The sequence below is a fragment of the Fusarium fujikuroi genome, chromosome FFUJ_chr03 (genome assembly GCF_900079805.1).
Source record: "Fusarium fujikuroi IMI 58289 draft genome, chromosome FFUJ_chr03".
NCBI classification, from domain to species: Eukaryota; Fungi; Ascomycota; class Sordariomycetes; order Hypocreales; family Nectriaceae; genus Fusarium; species Fusarium fujikuroi.
This window is the reverse complement of record NC_036624.1, coordinates 4159106-4179817: the sequence shown is the minus strand read 5'-3', so window position 1 is coordinate 4179817 and position 20712 is coordinate 4159106. Positions and strand designations below refer to the sequence as shown.

The following is a 20712-nucleotide window of genomic DNA, read 5'->3' as shown; positions in this document are numbered from 1 at the left end:
CAGTGTATCCGCCGCACAAGATGTCGATGCGAAAGCCCTTCGATACACCCTCGTTAGCCTCTCTACAGTCTGTAAGAGCTGGGGCTGTATAGCGCAGAAAACCCTCCACCACCGTTTCGGCTTTTCTGAAGTAAGGCCTCAAGCCGAGGTTCTGTTCTGTAGGACTCTCTCTGAGAACCTAGAACTAGCTAAGCAAGTCAAACAAGCTATGCTAAGATATATCTATCCGGATGACACTCGCGCTGAGGCAGCCTGGCTGATTAAGTCCTTGAACAAGTTTTTCTGATATCCTCAGCCTCCCAGGAGACGACTTCACTATAATAGGATGGGAACAGTTTATAGGAGCACTTATCCTTCTTCAAACACCCAACCTCGAATACCTCGAGACGATGGCTCAAGATTTATTTAAGATACTCGACAAGTTCAGAAAGCCCCTTTCAAACCACGGAAACCACCTCCCTCAGCGTTTGAAGAACCTGGATATTAAAAACAAGACTGCCAGGCAGACTGTATTTCACAATCCCCTCGATCTGTCCGAAGGTTCCATTGGCGGATTTGTTGCAGCACTTCCAAATCTCCAGAGTCTAGAAACTGTGAATCCTTGTCGTCAAAAATTAAGAGATCCACTACAATTTCGCAATATTCATCAGATTTCCCTTCGGAACACGATATTGAGCAAAGAAGCACTTCGACTTCTGGTTTCTGCAACAGGACCATTGGAGTCATTTCTGTACATAGGTTCATATTGCTATGGAGCCAACTTTTGTTCCATCCAAGATCTTTGCGAAGTCCTTGCACTCCGAAAGAGTACCTTGAAATGGCTTGTTGCAGTGCCAGTTCACACAGCATACAACTTCACAGCAGGTACACGACTTCTCAACGTTCAGTATATGCGCATGACCCTTGAGGAAGTCTGGGCTCCCTGTGCTTGATGACGATATCCGAGACGATCAGTTATTAGTGAGAGGCTTGCCGCCGTGCCTCGAAAGGGTCCAATTCGACGCCGCGGAGAATATACTGGAGGATTTGTTGGATGCCGTCATCACCTACATTCAGTCGAGCTATCGGAAAAATGCATATGACCAAGCCCTCAAGACAGTGTATATTCTGGTCTACATGGACTCTGACCGGGAAATAATGGAGCAGTCGCCTGACTCCATACACAATTCAGCCCTGAAGCTGATCCACGAGAGATGCGGAGACTTCCTCAAGCATGGCAAGGTAGCCCTTCGGGCTTTTTGGGGTGATGGCCTGGATGAGGACAACGGCCATTTATAGGTTGCGAGTGGTGGGCACCAGCTTCGCATATTCGACTGATGCTGGTTTAATGTAATAATATTGAGAGCCACAAGGATATCTTGAATCATCATTGTTCGCAAAATAGCAGCGATTAGAGTGTCTCATGATTAGAGGCTGTGACTCCAAACGGAGTGATTGTGACGCATAAGATTTGTGGCATAAACAGCGATAGAAGGATGCAAGTTGAGATATCGGTACCTAACTAATGAATGATGGTTTACAAGTTGCCTTTCCGATGTTGAATCCAAGACATTAATAAATCAGATCTTTCAACCCAGTTACCATGCAAGCCTCCCAAGGAAATCCGAGAGAACCTCCCGAAACTTCTCCGGCTCATCAGTAGCAGGATTATGAGCTGACTTCTCAAAAACAACAAGCTCGCTACCCTTAATACGCCTCTGGATCATCTCAGACTCTTCAACGGGACAAATGATATCAAGCCTTCCAACAACTACCAAGGTCGGAACGTTGATCTCAGACAGCCTGGACCTTACATCAAAACGAGGCTGTGACCAAGAAAACGCAGCGTTGTGAACCTCCCAGCAAAGTTCAGTGCTCGCACCTTCAAAGTTTTCAGGCTCCGGGCTATCTTTTGGGGTGTAGATGGTGACAATCTCAGCCATGCCTTGTTCTACGTCGTCTTGGTTTTGAACGCTACCGGTCCAGAGCCTTACTTGGCGCATGGGGTCGGGATTAATCCGTTTGGATAGGAGGATGTTTGCTAGGGCGCGGTGCGTGCCTTGGGGGCCACATGCCCAGGTGTTACGAAGTATCAAGGCTAGGAGACGGTTTGGGTAGTTGAGGGCGTAGTTCAGCGCAAGGAAGCCACCGTAAGACCCCCCAGCAAGGATGAACTTTTCATCTCCCACCCAAGCTCTGTAAGGAATGTTAACCTCGATTTGTAGGATAATTGCTTAGCGGTTACTTGCCTGAGCTCTTCGAGATCCGAGACCCACTGCTCATCGGTGAAAGGTCCCTTGACCTCACTGCCTCCACTGCCCCGAAGATCGTACACGAGAACTCGGAACCTGTTTGCAAGAAACTTGAAGTCTTCTTTTATGCCAGTGTGTGACGAGAGTCCTGGAGCCCCATGGAGAGAGATTACTAAGGGTTTCGATTTGTTCCCAGCTCCGAGGATGCAGACGTTGAGCTTGACTCCGTCGCTGAGTTGAACTTGAGTATAGAATTCTGACATTGTATTTGACGTTTGAAAGGCTAGATGATGGTTTGCTGTCTCTTGAACTTGTGATTTTATTCATATATACTGCAGAACATTTTATAGTCCCTTTCGGTGTTAGTTAGTCACTTATACCATTATGGCTTCGGCATCGCTGAGCGATGTGGAATGTTACATAATCTGCGACCGTCAACGTTGAAACCTGATATTCTCCGGTATTGAAGACAATAATGACATATGCAACTATTTCCGCTTGGCTAAAGCTCATTTTGTGGTCTGATCAAGCTTACTAAACTCCGATGAGGCCCAAAAGCTGACCCAGTCGTCGCTGAGCGAGATGCCAGATTTCCTAATCCGGTAATTTTCGTAAAGCGAACACAGTTTGCTTGGCGGTATCACGATGTGTCTAGAAATTGGCAGAAACATGGTGACTATGTTTAAGATATTGAGAAGTATGCTCCAAATGAAATAGGATGTCAAAATTGCCGTCTTTTATCTGGTTCTCGCTCTTGTGTAAAAATGTCGACTGAATTGGACGCTGAGAAGCAACAGCCAGGCATCCCAATCCCTTGGGAACGAGACCCTGAGAATCCTCAGAATTGGAGCCTACGGAAGAAAACATTGAACTTGGGAATTGTGTCTATCTTGGGTTTCATCACGTAAGTCTCCTCCAATATAACCACCTATATCTCACAGTTTCATATTAGTCCTCTGGAATCATCTGTCATCGTCCCAGGCGTTCCTCTCCTGAAAGAAGACTTCCACGAAACTCGACCACCCGTGACATCTCTCGTCGTCTCTATCTTTGTTCTAGGCTTTGCTTTCGGCCCTGTGCTTCTTTCGCCGCTGTCAGAGCTTTACGGACGGCGATTACTGCTCAATATTTGCAATGTTGTCACACTTGGCTTTTCGATTGGTAGTGCCCTTGCACCAAATATCGCTACGTTTATTGTCTTTCGGTTTATTGCCGGGAGCTTCGGTGCTGGGCCGATGAATATTGGTGGTGGTAGTATTGCCGATCAGGTTGAATTGTCGAAAAGAGGTTTTGTGATGTCGATATTCTTCACTGGTTACTTCTTGGGCCCTGTCATCGGGTATGTCTACTTTCTCTACCGAACATGAGGTTACTGACCAGCCTAACAGGCCTGTAATCGGTGGCTTCGTTGCGAAGGACCTCGGATGGAGATGGGTGTTCTGGATCATGGCCATCTTTGTAAGTGCAATCTCATGTTCAACACCCAGTGCTGATCTGTCATTGCTTAGAAAGGAGTCATGACGATCGTGACCTTCTTCTTTCTCACCGAGTCCCATCACCTCACGATCCAGCAGAGACTAGTCAAGGACACAGGCGACCCTACTCCTAACAAAGAAGCACCGAATGTAAGCCAAGTACTATTACGAGCTCTAATGAGACCGATGAGAATGCTTATCCGCAGCCCTATCGTCACTGGCCTCTCTCTATATCTCGCATTGATATATGGCTACCTATATCTTCTCTTTACCACTTTCTCCACTGTTTTCACAGAGCAGTACGGGTTTGGCATTGATATCCTTGGACTTGCTTTTCTTGGAGTGGGAATCGGCTGTATTGTTGCATTGGTGGTTCTCTCCTGGCTGAGTGACTGGCTTCAAGACCGCCTTACCAAGAAATACGGAGAGTCCAAGCCTGAGTAAGTATGTCCTCAAAACGAACGAACATCACTAACTGTTTCAGATATCGGTTACTTCCTATTATACTTGGAATCCCCCTTCTTCCCATCGGATTGTTCGTGTACGGTTGGACAGCAGAGTATGAGGTTCACTGGATAGTACCTATTATCTTCACGGGATTCTCAGGGGCCGGACTGATATTCTCATTTGTAAGAAACGATTCCTTCTCAGTATTATCTCACTAACGCCCGATAGCTCCCCACCCAGATATACCTGATCGACGCTTTCACAACCTATGCGGCTAGCGCTCTGGCTGCTACAAGTGTCATACGTAGTATAGTCGGCGGATGCCTCCCTATTGCTGGGCTACCGCTGTACTCGGCTCTTGGCTATGGATGGGTTAGTTCGCCATTTATGTACCCCATTTGATGCTGACAGCCCTTAGGGAAACTCACTTCTTGGATTCATTGCCATCTTAGTGTCTATCGCACCTCTTCTGTTCTGGCGCTACGGCGAGACTCTGCGCAAGAAGTACGATGTTCAGTTTGACTAGTAACCCTGTATCCTCTTGGGACTTTTTGTTATCTAAGTACTCAATTATTTATCTTAGTTTTGATACTTGTCACATTGATAAAATAGGGGGGTTGGTTCCCGGGCGTAGACGTATTAGATACAGTCTAACTATTGCCAGGGAGGCTGCTTGAATCCCCAAGGGGCCCTCCACTATATCTATACATTTTCATGCATCTAGCAGCTTGGTAGCCCAATCGTCCTTCTCCAGCGAGACCTTTACGTACTCAAGAGTTCTCTGGAGGTTCTCCGAAACCTCTACTAGCCATTTCACATTAAGCTTTCCCGTGTCACTCAAATCCAATGTTCCCGCAGTATATCTATTTTGAAACCCCGTGGCGCTCTCATGGTCAGCATTTACCGAGAGTATGACATCTCTCGTCGCGTGTTTGACCATCAACTGCTTTATCGCAATATCGTCATGTTTGGAGGCCTGAAACCCTCCCAACGTAGCATTCGCCATGTCTCCCCTGAGGTATTCACCTGGATCTTCTGCAAGTTCGCTGAGAAGGTTGACCTGTCGTTGATGAAGCATGACGAGATTAATGTAGCGGAGACAACCGGTGTCGCAATTCTGGCAGGCAAGGTACTGTGCAGACTGGTGTAAGACGCCCTGAAATAATGATAGAATCTCGTCGAGTGGCGTCTGTCCGGGGTTCTTCATTATAGCATCCACGATGCCGCTCATGTCGTGTATGTCTGCATAGCATGCTTTGGGACACTTTGATATTGGCTTGAGACAAAAAGATGGGGGTGGTGAGTCCAGAGCGTCCACTATCTCTGTCAGGGATGGAGATTTCGCACTACCTGAAGCTCCCGAGATGACTCCTGCATCTTGGTCTGGAAGGGGTTGATCAAACCCCAGCATGCCATTGAACAACTAACTATATCAGCATGCCTGTTTCAAGTCTTCTTAGTAGAACACCTACACTGGGGTCTATGTTTTGAGGCTCAACTGTTGGTGCAATCTCCAAATTAAATGCTCCCATGTCAAGATCTGAAGGAGTGATCTCTAGGGAAGGGAGTTCGTTCGATGCTGATAACACATTGCTGGTGCATGCTCGTTTCTTCCCACACCGTTGAGAAAGACTGTAAACGCAGGGTGATTCAGAGGACGAAGCACATCGTCGACAAGGGGCTCCTCCTGGGCATTTAACACGAGATCTTCTACATCTGTCACAAGATGTATTGTATTTTCTGGTTTGTGTCGAAATATTCCTGCTCGCAAAGCTGTTGATAGGGGTTGAGTGAGTGTTCCATCGGGTGGTGTATGTTGCAGGTATTCTGTTGGCAGGAGTCATAGTAAGGTCAGAGAATTGAAAGTCTCGTTTCACGAATACGTTATTGAGAATGAATAAATTGTATGGTGAGATGTTGTTGGGCGGATTTGTCATCATATGAGACGATGGATCCTGGTCCAAACAATGGGTACCATCATATAACGTTACATAGACGTGAGACCAAGGCAAGATGTTGGCTTTCAAAACAAAACTTCAACGAAATTTCTCAATATTAATCTTAATAATTTGATGGAGTTAGAGTGTCAAAAGTTGAAGATTAAGATTTGGTTGAGTAAGTTGATAATGTTATTAGCGTGGTGTGCAGCAGATGAGCCTGGGCATTCTGACTGCAAGGTTGTATCGGGTAAAAGCAATCCCTCGGATTCGGTCAGCGATAGTTGACGGTTAAAGTCCAATGCTGACATTCACTCAACTTTAACTCGGCTCTTATAATTTACGTGCACTGCAAGCGAAATCAGAGACTGTCACAAAAGCACACAAGCCATGTCAACATCATCTAAGAAGAACCAAATCTCTGCTCAATATCTCGAAGCCGACAAAAGATGGACAGAGGGTCTGATCCTTGCCCAAAGCCCTTTCTGGGTCATCGCCGTGGCATTCGTTATGCTGAGTGGTATCATTAACACCTGGAACGACGTTGATTATATGCTCTTCTCTATTACCGTTGCCTTGCCCTCCATACTTCTCCCAGCACTCCTATCGAAACCTGGTGGTCGTCCATGGTACCGCAGGTACTGGGTGAAACTCAACCTATGGGTCTCGATCATAGTCTTCACGGGAACTTACTTCATCTCTCACTACTTCTTCGATCTTATGGGCATGCGATACATGTTCAACAACAAAGTGAATTTCAGCTCTGCTGTTGCTGGTCGAACGGGTGGCGAAGTCCCTTTGTTCTTGTATCCGCTTACGCATGCATATTTTATGAGTTACTTCACTTTCTTGTTGGTTGCAGAGCGCAAAATTACTCGTCGATTACAGCTTAGTCGTGTCGGACTTGTGTTTGTGGTGCTGGCCCTTTCATACGCAGTTGCGCTCGGAGAAACATTCTTCATGGCGAGCCCTCTTCTTTCCAACGTGTTTCTCTATGAGAAGAGAGATCGAATGATGAAAGTAGGAACATTTGGGTATATGATATTCTTCGTCACTGGCTTGCCTATCCTCGGACGCATCGATAGCCGTGGCGAAGATTGGCCTCTCAGCAGAGTAGTCACGGAAGCTCTTGCTGCATTTGCATGCATACTGCTGTTGTTTGAGCTTTGGGCAAAGATAATTGGGCCTCTTTGATGGTGTTTTCATTAGCTGAAGTATTGACAAACTGAAATCTGGGGCAATATGGGGATGCGGGGTGAGATCGGGGATGTGGAGGAGTCGGTTCGACCAACGGACAGGGATTTATTACCAACGGACTTCGGTTCATTTTACGAGAATGTGCAATTGAGTTTCAGCCTCAAGAGATAAAGTTCACGGGTAAGATCTTGTTCAGTTTAGCAATAGATGGCTAGCCAGAACTGCTTTCATTCTGTCCAACTCGTTGATGGTATACTCGGTTTAGTCTACAGTTTCAACAGCTCTTGGTTCCAAGGGTTATGGGGTTACATTGTCGAGACTTCACGCCGGGCAGTTTGAATCAGTGGTCAAGGAATGTATATTTAAGACAATGCTTTTTATCTGCTTCCGTAGTCATCCAAAGAACCAGAACAACGCATATCGATGAGGTGATGCTGTATTTAAACCCCACGCTAACACGGCTCAGGAACCGAAAAATATGTTTCCGAACCGATTCCCCTGAACGGGAGTGTGGGGGAACAACCCCATCTAAGTCAGTCCAGACTCCCCCGATCAACGGACCTATTTACTAAGAAACACTAGCCAAGCCCTCTAACCTCTCACTTCATCAAGAGCCTCAATGAGCCTCAATCTCGGCCTCTAAGCTAGTCTCAGCACCGACCTCGACTTCACCATGGACGAGAAGTCGGATTTCCCAGATCTCGCAACCATCGCCTCAGCAGATCACATCGAAGACGAGAAAAAGGCACACACAGCTCACGATGGCGGTCACATTGAGGGAAACGCTCTTCTTGTCAACAGACAGGGCGAGATTCGAAAGATTCCCGTGCCGTCGTCGGATCCTAATGATCCTTTAAATTTTAAACCTTGGGAGAAATATGGCTTGGTCTTTTGTTGCTGTTGGTTCTCGGTTATGGGACTCTCCGTTGCCTCGGGACTGGGAGCTATCTTGAATGTCTTTTTTGAGATGTATATTCCCAAGGGGTTTAACTCGGATCAAGTTGTGTTGCTTATTACACTACCGACCTTGTTTATTGGACTTGGTATGTTTATGGTACAGCTGTGTTTGCAGAGTCACTAATGATGCCAGGAAACTACATCATCCTCCCTTTGTCGCTTGCTTATGGCCGTCGACCCATCTTCCTCATCTCCGTGGTCGTTCTTCTCGCCGCTAGCATCGCAGCAGCCACTCAAAACAGCTACTACGGCCATCTCGTCTCACGCATCCTTCAGGGTATCGCAACAGGTGCATCCGAGTCTCTTCTTCCTCTCATGCTCACAGAGGTAACATTCCTCCATGAACGCGCCTTCATCTTTGGTCTCTACTGGATGGTCCAAAACGCCATTTCATCCTCTCTCAACCTGGCATCGTCATACGTCAACGCTGATCTCGGTTGGAGGTGGTACTACTGGGTATTCACCATCACTGTTGGAGTCGGTTTGATCATTGCTTTCTTGCTTGGCTTTGAGACCCAATTTACTCGTCCTGCTGCCTCGCTTGATGGTCAACTTGTCATCACTGATGAGTTTGGCGTCACAAAGGTCATTCCTGATTCTGAGGCTCAGGCTTATCTGGAGGAGATGTCGAGTTCGGGATTGACGGCGCCTAATGCTGGAAATCCTGCTCAGGTTATTGAGCGCAAGGCATATGTTGAGCGTCTCCGACCTTGGTCTAAGCCATCTTCTCAGCCATTGCGTGTTATTCTGCTGAGCTGGAAGTACATGCTCGCCTCATTCTCGTCACCTGGTATTTTATATGCCGTCCTCACATCTTCAATCGCTCTTGGATGTGGTGTTGGCATGTCCTTGACATACAACCAGGTTCTCATGCAGTACTATCACTGGGAAGCTAAGGACATTGGCTTGATCAACATTGGTGGAGTCGTTGGAGCTGTTCTGGGCATGCTCTACTGCACATTCCTCGCCAATCCCTTCGTTCTCTGGATGGCTCGCCGTAATCGCGGTATTCACCAGCCTGAGCACCACCTCATCACCATGGCTCCTCCAGCTGTTGTCGGCGTGGGTATGCTTCTCCTCTATGGCTTCACTGCCGGTGGAGGCGCAACTTGGTGGGGACCGTATCTCGGTTGGACCGTCTTCCAGTATTCATTCACGGCAGTCATCATCATCTCGACGACATTTGCTTCTGAGGCTGCTCCCAAGCATCCTGGTCCGGCGCTCGTCACTGTCGTCGGTACCAAGAACATCATCTCTTTTGGTGTTACCTATGGATTGACTCCTATGATTGAGGAGCACGGGTATAAATGGGCTTTTAGTGTCTTGGCTGGATTATTTGGTGGAATCTTCATGCTGGGTATTCCTGTCTGTATCTGGAACCCCAAGTGGCGTGCTTATGTTGCTGAGAGGGAGGCTCGAAAGGGTACTACAACCACTGATTAAGAACGGATACGTGTGAAGATTTGGGCCTGTACAATATAGTCTGGATCAATACTCTAGGGAAGGCCAATCGGCCTGAATTGATATCCTATGAACAAAGGTTTTGTGCTCTTCTGTGATCCACTGTCTGCTCAACCACAAAACTTCACCACGACCTAGAAAAGGTCTGCGTAACTGCGACTCCTATTACTTAAGCTTTTAGAACTGCTCATTGCCAATTGACTTGGGAATTTCTCTTTTCGCCACTTTGCGATGCACAGCCGATATTCACATACAAATCTTTAATGCGCTTGGGGGCCTTAGACCAGCTCCCTTGTTCACCGTTGGTGGCATTGTAATCTTATGTATCGCCATGCATCACTGCGTGCCATCTTGGTCTCTAAGCGTCTCATTACACAGAAGCTAGCTACCAAAGATCCAATGTCAACTTCTTCCCAAGACATCTCGAAACACACGGCATCATACTCTTCCCCTCCGCTTTCTCGGAATGCGTAAGAACCACATCTCGATGATCAACAAGCCCGTCAAGAACTCTCACTTCACAAGTTCCACACACTCCAGTCCTACACGTCGAGAGCACTCCAGCACCTGCTTCATTGATCACCTCTAGAACCGATTTATCCTCCTGTACTCGCAGAATCTTGTTACTGCGCGCCAAAACAACGTCGAACGAAGTATTTGGCTTCGTGTTTCCAGTACTATGTACCGCGAAGCGCTCGAGTCGTAGAACTCCTGGTGGTGCGTCTGCCAGGGCTTCCTCGACCCCTGTTAGGAGAGCCTCTGGACCGCAACAGTATACTCGTAGATCGAGGAGGTCTTCTTGCTGCAGGTAGGATTTCAGGTCAAATCTTTTACCACCGTGGTCTTGGCTGACCCAAAGTGTGAAGCGATCGCCATGTTCCTCTGTCAACTCGCTCACAAATGCAAGGTTGTTCTTCGAGCGGCCGAGGTACAGAATGGAGTAGTCAACACCAGACTCTTTCGCAGCTTCGGTCATTGGTATGATCGGAGTGACTCCGATACCTCCAGCGATGAATATTGTCTTGCGGGAACCAAACTCAAGACTGAAGTGGTTGCGCGGTCCACGAATTAACATCTGGCTTCCCTTTGTGGCATTTTGATGGATCCAATTCGAAGCACCAGTACCGTTCTCTTGAAGTACCGCTATTTTTATGTGCTGATCTTCGGAAGGTTTTGAGCATATAGAATATTGACGATAGCCAATAGTGCCAGCTTGGACGTCGATGTGTGACCCAGGAGACCATTTTGGTACCTTTCCATCATTTTTGGGACAGAGTGTCAGGCGAATTATCCTCTCTGCAACTTTCTCGACATTTCTAACGACCAACTCCAACTCTTCTGTTTTTGCAGATGCCCGAAGCGTGGAGTTGACATTGGCGTGGCCAACGTTGACGCGCAACTCATCCCGAAACTGCACATCCCATTGTATCTCGACTCTTTCTGGTCCACGACCGGCATGAACCCTACAGTACTGAATCTCTTCATATGGTGTCTTGAGCCTCAGGTTTCGCAGTCTCTCCTTCAGCACCGCAAGTTCTGTTCGGAGAAGAAGCCGTGCAAAAGGTGCACCAAGACAAGCATGAATGCCGCGTCCAAAACCAAGGTGCTGGTGCTTATGCTGTCTATTCAAGTCCAGTTTATCGGGATTGTCAAATTTTGTGGTGTCTCGACTTCCTGAATTATATGCAACGAAGAGCTTCTCGCCAGGCTGGACAGTGTGATCTCCGATCTTGGACTCTTCTTTAACGAGGCGTTCCATTCCGGTAATAGCAGACTCATATCGAAGAAGTTCTTCGATCGCAGATTTTCTCGCCTCTTCATCTTTTGTGGCGGCATCCCATAGATTGTGATGTAATAGATGCGATATCCCCATTGAGAGGAGGTTGGTAGTTGTTTCATGTCCAGCCAAGAGAAGTCCTGGAATCATGCTGAGATGCTCATAGTCTGTCATCTCGACCACTCCAGCGTCTCTTTCATTCCAGATATGACTGATCAGGTCGTCTCTTCTGTCTGTTTTGCGCTGTTGGATGACTTGAGCAACATATTCGTGAAGATCTAATACATCTTGAACTCGCTGCTCAATGCTCAACTCCTCGTTCGTTTGTGTAATCCCACCGAACAGAGCGAGACATCTCCCAATCCATTGCCATCGCGATGGGTCTAGACCAGAAACTATGACGATAGTCCGTAGGGGTAATGGAAGTGCAAAGTTGCTCTTGATATCAGCACAACCCTTTTCGACAAACCCGTCTATCAGATCATGAGCTGTTGCTCTTAACAAAGGCTCAAAACGCTCTAGTCTTCTAGGCACGAAGAAAGATGCTACGCTCATTCTCAGCCTATCATGATCAGGATTGTCATACGCGAGCAAAGTCCCCCTTTCCGGGACCTTGTTTGCGAAGATTTGCTTAACCTGTGGTGGGAAATCGGGTACGGTGGGCCTTGAGCTGAAAGCACCGGGGTTATCTAGAACTGAGACTATATCGTCGTACCGAGAAATAACATAGCCTCCGAGTTTCTCGCTGTATTCTATACTAGGTGTTTCTCGGGCCGTGGCGAGGTCGTCGAAGAGGTTTCTCGGGTTACTGAAAGGGCATGCCATCGTGATAATTGGACACATTAATTTACCATTGCGTTAACTAATATATTCTACCGTGTTCTTTTATCAAATTGTCTTATGTGATTGACAGCGCCGAGGCCGAGTTGTCTTCTCATCCAGCCGGATCAGTTCGGCCGGGGCTGTTCAAATGGAGGCGAAATGGGGGCCCGATCCGAGAGCGTCGACCGAACCGAATCCGACCGAACAATCGATATTAAGACTGGAAATCTCGAGTTCCAGTATCTATTTTGTTCTCTTAAACGTCGAAAGTCCTTCTGTGGGTTTCTTTTGCAGCTCGATCTGCCGCCTGGCGACGTTCCTTGAAGAACTACCAATAATCTCCCTACAACTAGGTTCTGTGGAGGTCTCGGTCAAGATGTGCTCCGACAAGCAAGACTCGTAGTATAAAAGAGGCTCTTTTCCACTGAATATTCGTGTCACAAATGAAGACTCTAGAGGAGTTGAACAATGGATGCTAATTTGTAAAAAACTAAGAACGCCGCCTGTCTCAGCTGAGAGAGTGTGTGTCAGTGAGTAAACTCGCCATGCCCAACAGCGCTTCTAAAGGTCTTCGTAGTTCATTCTTTGCGGCACATGTCTCCTTTTCCAGAAACTCACCTCTCACTATCAATGCATCGAGGCTGTGATTGGTTAAAGTAACAATGTCGAAGTGTCTCAGACCAGAGATCGTCTGCAAGCCAAAGCTACATAGAAACATCGTTATCTCCATTATTACCGATTGTCTACCTTGAGCTGGATCTTGTTGCATGAGTATCTGCATCTGTCAAATGTGTGTGGTCTTGGTGGTGTCTACGGATTTTGGCAACTTATATCCGATGTCGTACATTCATCCATCCTGCGCTAACCTCGTCTCGTATTCACTCATGTAAACCTAACAAGACTATCGTCATGGACATATTCATCAACATTTCGAGTATTCATAGTCTGCTAAAGAAGATGTTATATAAAAGAATATGATATCCGTAGTTTGTAGACATTAATCCAATACCATCAAACAATTGCCTCTCAAAACCATCATGACCTCAAACAACGCTGCTTATCTCGTCGCTGAAAAGGCACCTCTCGAGGTGAAGCCAGCACCATACCCAGAACCCAAGGATGACGATATCATCATCGAGAGTCATGCAGTAGCTCTCAATCCTGTCGATTCAGCCCAGCAGAGACTTGGACCCTCTATTTTCCCCTGGCTCAAGTTCCCAGCTATTCTTGGCTGCGATGTCGCGGGACGTATCACGGCCGTTGGCTCTGATGTTACGAAGTACAAGATCGGCGACCGTGTGATTGGATATAACATGGGTACCTATCAGGAATATGTTCCTGTCAAAGAATATTTCTGTGCCAAACTCCCTGATAACATTGGCTTTGCAGAGGCAGCTGTGCTTCCTCTTTGTTTGAGTGTTGCTGTCAAGACGTTGTTCCATCCTGACTACCTTGCGCTTGACCTCCCTACTACAGAGACTAAAGCCAATGGAAAAGTCATTCTCATCTGGGGTGGATCTACCAGTGTTGGCTGTAACATCATCCAACTTGCAAAAGCAGCTGGTTTCGAGGTGCTTACTACCGCCTCGCCCAAGAACTTTGACTACCTCAAGAAACTTGGGGCCAGCCAGACCTTTGACTACAACTCCCCAACCATCAAGGAAGATCTCCTCATCGCAGTCAAAGGAAAGGTCGTGGCCGGTGCCATAGCCAACGGCGGCTTGGACGTCTCAGTCTATCCTTCAATCGTGGACACTTGTGCAGCTGTAGCCCTGAGCTCGCCAGACAATTGCAAGCTTGTCCCCCTCACAATGGTTCCGCGATTTCCAGTCCCCGATGGTGTTGAGGCCAAGTTTGTCGTCCCTCTGGCAACTGATAAAGACCTTGCTTCGTGGATCTTCAATGATTATATCTCGGAGGCGCTGGCAAGTGGAAGTTTTGTGCCCGCACCTGAGGCAGAAGTTGTTGGTCACGGACTTGAGAGTCTTCAGTCTGCTTTGGACACTCTTGATGCTGGTGTATCGGCCAAGAAGATTGTTGTTACTATGAAATGAGAGGTTGAGAAAAGAGCCGACAGTGGCCTATCATTTGGTAGCAATGGAAAATAGTGTGATGCTTCATCATCAACTCCTTACTTGAGCCACTATCCTCATGTGACGTTCGACATATTGATCTACACACCTGCTCAATCCCTTAATCGCATCACTTCTCACTAGCCAAAGCCTTAACAACAGCCTCAAGCGCCCCCCGATCCGCACCCCTAATCCTATCAACCCTGCCATCCTTCGTAAACGCAACAGCCCTGCTGTTCACCCCCTCAACCTGCACACCCTTCGCAATGCCATTCTCAAAAAACACGAAAGTCGGCATAGCGCTGATTCCATACTTGGCTGCAACATCCTTCACATGATCAGTGTTGACCTTGGCAAAGGCAAGTTGTCCCTCTGAGGCGTGAGCGTCTGCTAGGTTTGAGAATACAGGCGCGATGGCACGGCACGGCGGACACCAGTCTGCGTAGAAATCAACCACGACATGTGTGTTTGATGCGAAGACTGAGTCGAGCTCCGACGGGGCGGAGATCTTGTAGACCTTGCCGGATGTTTCGGGGATGGGTGAACGATCCGCGAATACGGCCTATGAGACGAGTGAGTTTTGGTGGTTGCAATTAATTATTTAGCTAGTTTACTTACCTGGGCAATCATGAACAGAGCCAAAAGGCCGAAGACGATATAGATTGTCTCCATTTTATTTCGGGACTTTAATTCATACGCTGTTGAAGGATCACAATGAGACTCACCGTGAGGTTGTGTTGTTCATTATGAACAGGCATGACAAAGGTCGCATCACATGACCAACTTGGCACACCATCAGCCAACGTCCAACAAGTAGTATCCCCATCATCTCTTCTAAATTGTACGTAACATACGAAGTAGATGGATTGAAATCTTGCTGTTCTACAAAGAGCTGGAACATTAGCCACTGTTGTTTATTAACTGTAACAAAATTGAGAGATATTATGTTGTGTTTGTTGGGTTCATCCATTAGTGTTAATTAGACGGCATTCCAGAGAACGGAAGACACCAGTATTGCAACGACTTTTCCACGGCGGTAAATAGTATCAGTACGCAGCCAACTCTGAAATGAAATGACCTTATTCAAGTAGAAGAATGGCATTTACTCTGAACAGTACTTCTATAAATCCTGTTGCAATTAAAATTGGACGTCATCATATAGAGACCGATTACCCTACAGACACAACACTTGGTACTTGTTGATATGCAACTTGAGAGTTGAGAAATTAAATTTAGTCCTTTTATTATGGTCATGTCTTTCATCGTAAAGTCTATCCTTGATCCAATTTTTCAAAGATGCCAAAGGGGTATGATGAACAGAATCAGAATGCTCGCAACAAAACATAAACGCCTGGGCTGACCTCAAGCAGACGCACGCGCTGAGTCGGCCAGCCCAGTCAATCAAACCCAGATCCGCATTGCCCCGTACTCCTGTCTTGCTATGCAATTCACTGACATTCCAACAATCATGTCGCCCCAAATGCTGCAATGCATCGTTTTCTCCCAGGTAACCGCGGGTTTTCCTGGCTCCCCATAAATCCTTGCGCTGTCCACCACTTTCTACGCTTCTATTCTTCTTCCTTCTGTATTGGTACCGTCTAACCCAGGAGCTATGTACCGAAGCGAGTATGTACTCTGCAAAGGTCTTATTAGGCCCAGCCCAGCATCTCGAGGGTTCCTCGAGCGTCAGAAGCTGCCATGCCACTGACAGCAAGCTGTTGGGCAAGAGGGCTCTTTCGGAGACGCTGGAGCCCAGTAGATATCTTCCAGCTTTCCGACTCGTCGATAACAAACAGGTATCGTTTTCCTTCTCGGTTCGTGGCCCGTAGTAGGTGAAGGCCTTTGGATTTCCACTCTCCAGTCTGGCCAGTCGAAGACGTAATGTTAGTATCTCGAAATGTACGATTGCATAAACCAAGACGACAACGAGTTTTGCATGCGCGCAGCATCTCGGTCAGGAAAACGTCGGCTTCTTCACCTACGAGAGGTTGAGTTGCTCCACGATCGCGTGCTCGAGACGAGGCCATTTTGTAAAGCAAAGGGTTCGGTTTAGTACCGGGGGCGGGGGAAGAAGCAGCAGGCGATTTCAAGCAATGCGGGGGGCACCATACCTCTACTTGTTTCAGCGTCCAAGTTTTGACGTCCCATTCCCGCTGTGGTACATTTCGGACATCATCATCGATAAAAAGGCCTTCGGTTGTCACACGGAGGATGAGTCCGTCGGTTACAGTTCCCACACCCGAGATAAGTTGGCTAGCGGGCGTCTTGGAGAATTGGTTCATGAAAAGGTAAACACCTGAAATGACAATCTTGTCAGGATCCTTGGTTGAATAGGGACCAGCACGTGTCGAAAGAGGCGGCGTTGTTCGACCAGTAGTCTGCGACGCAGCCCACGACGATTCAGAACCAAGCGAAGACACAGAACCCCTACGCTTCGGTTGCTGCTTGGGCTTGTCATAGGGTCGATACGAGTTCTCTGTGCTGACGCCAGAAACGTTGGACTTGGCGGCGGAGGGTACAGGACCAGGCTTTCGTTGAGAAGAAGCGGCGCTTGGAGGAGGCTTGGAAGTAGAAGAGGTTGTAGACTTGGGTGCAGCTGGTGGGCGACCGTTAGGCCACATGCTGATCTTCTCGCCAACACCCGAGTAGGCGTAACTCATACGTTGTCGATCTGCAGTTTCCCTTGCAGCTCTTTCTCTCTCAGCCTGTTCCTTTTCAGCCTTTTCTTTCTCGGCTTTTTCCCTCTCGATCCTCTCCTTCTCAGCCTTCTCCTTCTCCAATCTCTCCTGCTCTCGCTGTTTCTCAAGCTCCTTTTGTTTCTTCTCTTCTTCTCGTCGTTTAGCCTCCTCGGCTTCCTTTTTTCTCAAAGCCTCTCGTTCAGCGGCAAACTTCTTTCGTCTTGCTTCGCGCTCTTCGGCTTCCTTCTTCTTCTTCTCCTCAAGTTCGCGAGCCTCCTTTTCTCGTTGTGCTTCTCGCTCACGGGCTTCCTTGGCTTCCTTCTCCAGGCGTTCACGTTCCCTGCGCTCTTCCTCGAGCTTGATGGCAAGCTCCTTGGCCCGCTGCTCAGCTTCGAGGCGCTCCTTCTTATCACGAGCCTCTTGCTCCTTGCGCTGCCTCTCCTTCTCCCTTTCTTGTCGCTCCTTGGCGTCCTTGGCCCTCAGCTCAGCAAGTCTCTTTGCAGCCTCTTCACGTCGTTTTTGCTCGGCTTCCCTGACTTTGCGCTCCTCTTCCTTCTTCCTCATCTCCTCGCGGGCCTTTTCCCATGAACCCTTTTGTTTTTCACGCTCAGACTTTTCAGCTTTGGGTGTAGGAGCCGGTTCTGGTTCTGGTTCTGGTTCTGGCTTGGGTTCCGGTTTGGGTTCCGGTTTGGCCTTGGGCTTCGGTGGAGGAGGGGGAGTCTCAGCGCGAGGCTTTGGTGGAGGAGACGGCTCTCTTGGAGGATCTCTTGGCGGGTCTTTTGGTTTAGATTTGGACTTCTTTGATTTTGGTTTCGGGGGTGGCGTTTCAGGAGGCGTCTGTGGTTGGGGAGGTCGAGCCTGTGGAGGTGGTCGAGGAGGTGGCTCGGGTTCATCTCGCGAAGTGGGTTGAGGCTCTGGCTGCGGCGGAGGACGTTCTGAATGTGGCGAGCCATGCCAAGATGTCTTGGGACCATCATGAGGCGGTGGCCTCGGAGGTGTATCATGATGAGGAGGTGGTGGAGGAGGAGTGCCATGAGGGGGAGGGGGAGGAGGCGCTCCGGCATTTGCTGAACGGAAGCCCGAACTCCATCCGCCTTGGTTATCACGGCCGGAATTTCCTGGACCGCTAAAACCACCTCCACTACCTGGAAACCCCTTATCTTGATTTTGGAAACGACCAAGTGCCCATGCACCGAAGCCAACACCCACAACCAGCATTGCCATTGCCATGTTTCCTAATCCATGGAAGCCTTCCCACCACGTACGGAAAGCAGGCGCCAAAGTCTGGCCAAGGACCACGAGGATAAGAGCTGAAGCGAACCCAGCCGCGAAACTGTTCACATTCGGTTGCATAGATGGCAAGTACAAGAATCCGCCTCCAGAGGAGTGCTCAGGGATAACAAAAATGTCATACTTTCCCGGAGGCAAGCCAGAACCCTTTGGCACTCCGCCATGAGGCGGAGGCGGCGGAGGGGGACCGCTCATTCTCGACTGTCAGCTCGAGTAGGCTGTGTTCTAGTATTGGCTCCTCGGACTATGGAGATTTCGGAGTCGCAAACGCAGACGAAATCGATGGTTTAGGGGAGTCTCGAGGAAGCCATTAAGGCTATTTAGTGTGATTGGAACTACGAACAGGTCAGCGGATGCCATCCACATGTTTTGCCACAGTGAACGGCAACCTCTCAAAGCCACTGAGCTTGAGAAATAAGGATTGAGAGTCGACAAAAACTTCCGTTCCCGAGTGGCTGGGGCCAGGTTACGGCAAAGGGAAACGAGGTTGGACAAGACAGAACTCACGCAAGACAAAATCGGGAGTACAGGGGATTGGATCTACTTGAGGATCCTGAGCACAAAAAAGACCGTTGCAAAAAGTATCGGACAAAGAGCAACGAAACAGAAGCGACCGATTGTGATACAAAATGACAAAGCCCTACTTGCTCCAACTTCGTGCAGGTGCTGAAGGTTTGTACGGCGAGTCGGTCAGGTCAGGGACGGACAGGCGAGGGGAGAAAAAAAAAAAAACCAAGGATGTCGAGAGTTACGAGGAAAGGAGGAAGACACAGGAGGAAAATGGCTCGGCGGTCGTTGGTGGAGATGGAGATGGAGAGCGGAGGCAGAGGCAGAGAAGACAAGGTCGAGGTAGCGAACAAGAAGGAGTGCAAGGAAGCACCATGAGGAGCCACCTCCCCAATTGTTTACTTCCACTTTGGGGAAAGTTGGCTGTGGCCCCGGGCGGGACGGGTGATGGGCCTGGAGGTACGAGAGTACATCGCAGGTACTTACAGCGCCTGCTGCAGCAAGTGCAGTTAGTCCAGGGCCACGAGACGCTTGAATGCTAGCCCAGCCACGCTAAATTTCACCCCGCCAGCGGTGCACGCCTTCGTCAGCCCCACTCCCTGGAAATCGTCACTCACTCGTGGTTTTTGACTGGTGGATAGGATCAGAAACGAGGATGATGTCCCAACCTATCAGTTGGGAAAGACTAGGAACCAGGATCCAATGCCGCGGTTTTCAACGACTCGAAAGGTGGCTTTTCTATCCACGCAATTTGGCGAGGCCACTCGTTCGTGGTACGATGTTTGAACGGGGCTGAGTGGACAGTTCAATGAGATAAGTTTGATGTGTCAGTTCAACTCTATCTTGGGGGCAAAACGGCCAGGTTCTGTTTGACCTTGAGGAATCTCAAGATATCTCGCTTCTTACCCAGGGTGAAATCTCATTATCTGATTTACATATATCGAAGTTCGATAGCCGAGAGGCATTTCTTACAGGAGTCGAGAGATATATCTGCAATCCATGAACTTTGGACATGCCTTTTCAATGGCCATTTCCGTTACTTCCACTGGTCCAACGGTCGAACGGCCTTTTAGCCCCCAGCGTTCCTCGTCTTCATTTCCCCTCGGAACATGACACCATTCAAAGCTGGGTCTCCCCTGCTTGTCAACCTCTCAACATCTTCTATTCTCAAGGTTATTCCTTCGCATAGTTCCTTGTGCAACTCGTGTGGCTTGCTTTCGCGAGAGGCATTGACTGGACCCTGTGGATCAAAGGCACGAATAGAACAGAGCTCAAACGCGGAACAAGCGTTCAAGAAAGAGGGGGCGTTGAAGATATCTGGCTCCTTCGTAACTCTGTGGCCAATTCGCGCTACAGCAAATGGGATTGTCCCCGCCTGTCGATCTCATCAGCAACAGTATCGTGATAGGCATCCAACGATTGGGCTGCAATTGATATCGCTCTCTTGTCCTACAGCAGTGGTGCACCTTTCTTCCCACAGCATGTACGCGTGTTTTGCCTCAATGTTTTGACCAAAAAACCACTGCAGGATCTCGTATGCATCCCCCGCCTCAAAGCAGATATCTGTCGTCGAGCAACATCCGTGATATCTCCCGCATCGGCAACATGACACTTGACCCAAGTTCCCCAGCTCGTGGGTAAAAAGTCCAAGCTTCGATACCGCTTGCCAACCCACCTGTGCAAAGTTTGCACGTCGTCACCGACAAAACACAGCAAAGAGACTTCAGGCTAGCAATGTCGGCATTTTCACCGCTCTGAATGCTGAGGTAACTGATATCCGCATCGGTGGTCTAGGCCTCACGATACCCTTGTTACGGCTTAGATGCGATGTCGCGGCCTCCTCTTTTTTTTTTTTTTTGTC

The 20712-nt window shown here is 48.4% G+C and overlaps 9 protein-coding genes; 4 read left to right on the top strand and 5 right to left on the bottom strand.

Moving 5' to 3' along the window:
* Nucleotides 1-1577: 1577 nt before the first annotated feature.
* Nucleotides 1578-2494, bottom strand: FFUJ_03374 (uncharacterized protein; the record flags this gene model as incomplete). XM_023575214.1 has 2 exons in its annotated part: nt 1578-2175; nt 2256-2494. 2 exons carry the CDS (start codon nt 2492-2494, stop codon nt 1578-1580), a joined length of 837 nt encoding a protein of 278 aa, XP_023428432.1.
* A 501-nt stretch (nt 2495-2995) lies between these two features.
* On the top strand, nt 2996-4679 carry FFUJ_03373 (related to multidrug resistant protein; the record flags this gene model as incomplete). XM_023575213.1 has 7 exons in its annotated part: nt 2996-3135; nt 3184-3570; nt 3620-3689; nt 3740-4146; nt 4191-4335; nt 4382-4525; nt 4572-4679. 7 exons carry the CDS (start codon nt 2996-2998, stop codon nt 4677-4679), a joined length of 1401 nt encoding a protein of 466 aa, XP_023428431.1.
* Nucleotides 4680-4865: 186 nt separating this feature from the next.
* Nucleotides 4866-5685, bottom strand: FFUJ_03372 (uncharacterized protein; the record flags this gene model as incomplete). XM_023575212.1 has 2 exons in its annotated part: nt 4866-5576; nt 5626-5685. 2 exons carry the CDS (start codon nt 5683-5685, stop codon nt 4866-4868), a joined length of 771 nt encoding a protein of 256 aa, XP_023428430.1.
* A 795-nt stretch (nt 5686-6480) lies between these two features.
* Nucleotides 6481-7284, top strand: FFUJ_03371 (related to cycloeucalenol cycloisomerase; the record flags this gene model as incomplete). The annotated part of the gene is made up of 1 exon (XM_023575211.1): nt 6481-7284. One exon carries the CDS (start codon nt 6481-6483, stop codon nt 7282-7284), a length of 804 nt encoding a protein of 267 aa, XP_023428429.1.
* Nucleotides 7285-7960: 676 nt separating this feature from the next.
* On the top strand, nt 7961-9687 carry FFUJ_03370 (related to HOL1 protein (member of major facilitator superfamily); the record flags this gene model as incomplete). XM_023575210.1 has 2 exons in its annotated part: nt 7961-8330; nt 8378-9687. The coding sequence occupies 2 exons, from the start codon at nt 7961-7963 to the stop codon at nt 9685-9687; spliced, it is 1680 nt and encodes a 559-aa protein (XP_023428428.1).
* Nucleotides 9688-10090: 403 nt separating this feature from the next.
* FFUJ_03369 (related to cytochrome P450) lies at nt 10091-12307 on the bottom strand (the record flags this gene model as incomplete). Its single annotated transcript, XM_023575209.1, has 1 exon — nt 10091-12307. One exon carries the CDS (start codon nt 12305-12307, stop codon nt 10091-10093), a length of 2217 nt encoding a protein of 738 aa, XP_023428427.1.
* A 1034-nt stretch (nt 12308-13341) lies between these two features.
* Nucleotides 13342-14358, top strand: FFUJ_03368 (related to oxidoreductase, zinc-binding dehydrogenase family superfamily; the record flags this gene model as incomplete). Its single annotated transcript, XM_023575208.1, has 1 exon — nt 13342-14358. One exon carries the CDS (start codon nt 13342-13344, stop codon nt 14356-14358), a length of 1017 nt encoding a protein of 338 aa, XP_023428426.1.
* A 148-nt stretch (nt 14359-14506) lies between these two features.
* FFUJ_03367 (probable thioredoxin) lies at nt 14507-15048 on the bottom strand (the record flags this gene model as incomplete). XM_023575207.1 has 2 exons in its annotated part: nt 14507-14938; nt 14995-15048. 2 exons carry the CDS (start codon nt 15046-15048, stop codon nt 14507-14509), a joined length of 486 nt encoding a protein of 161 aa, XP_023428425.1.
* A 977-nt stretch (nt 15049-16025) lies between these two features.
* On the bottom strand, nt 16026-18539 carry FFUJ_03366 (uncharacterized protein; the record flags this gene model as incomplete). The annotated part of the gene is made up of 1 exon (XM_023575205.1): nt 16026-18539. One exon carries the CDS (start codon nt 18537-18539, stop codon nt 16026-16028), a length of 2514 nt encoding a protein of 837 aa, XP_023428424.1.
* Between the last annotated feature and the right edge of the window lie 2173 nt (nt 18540-20712).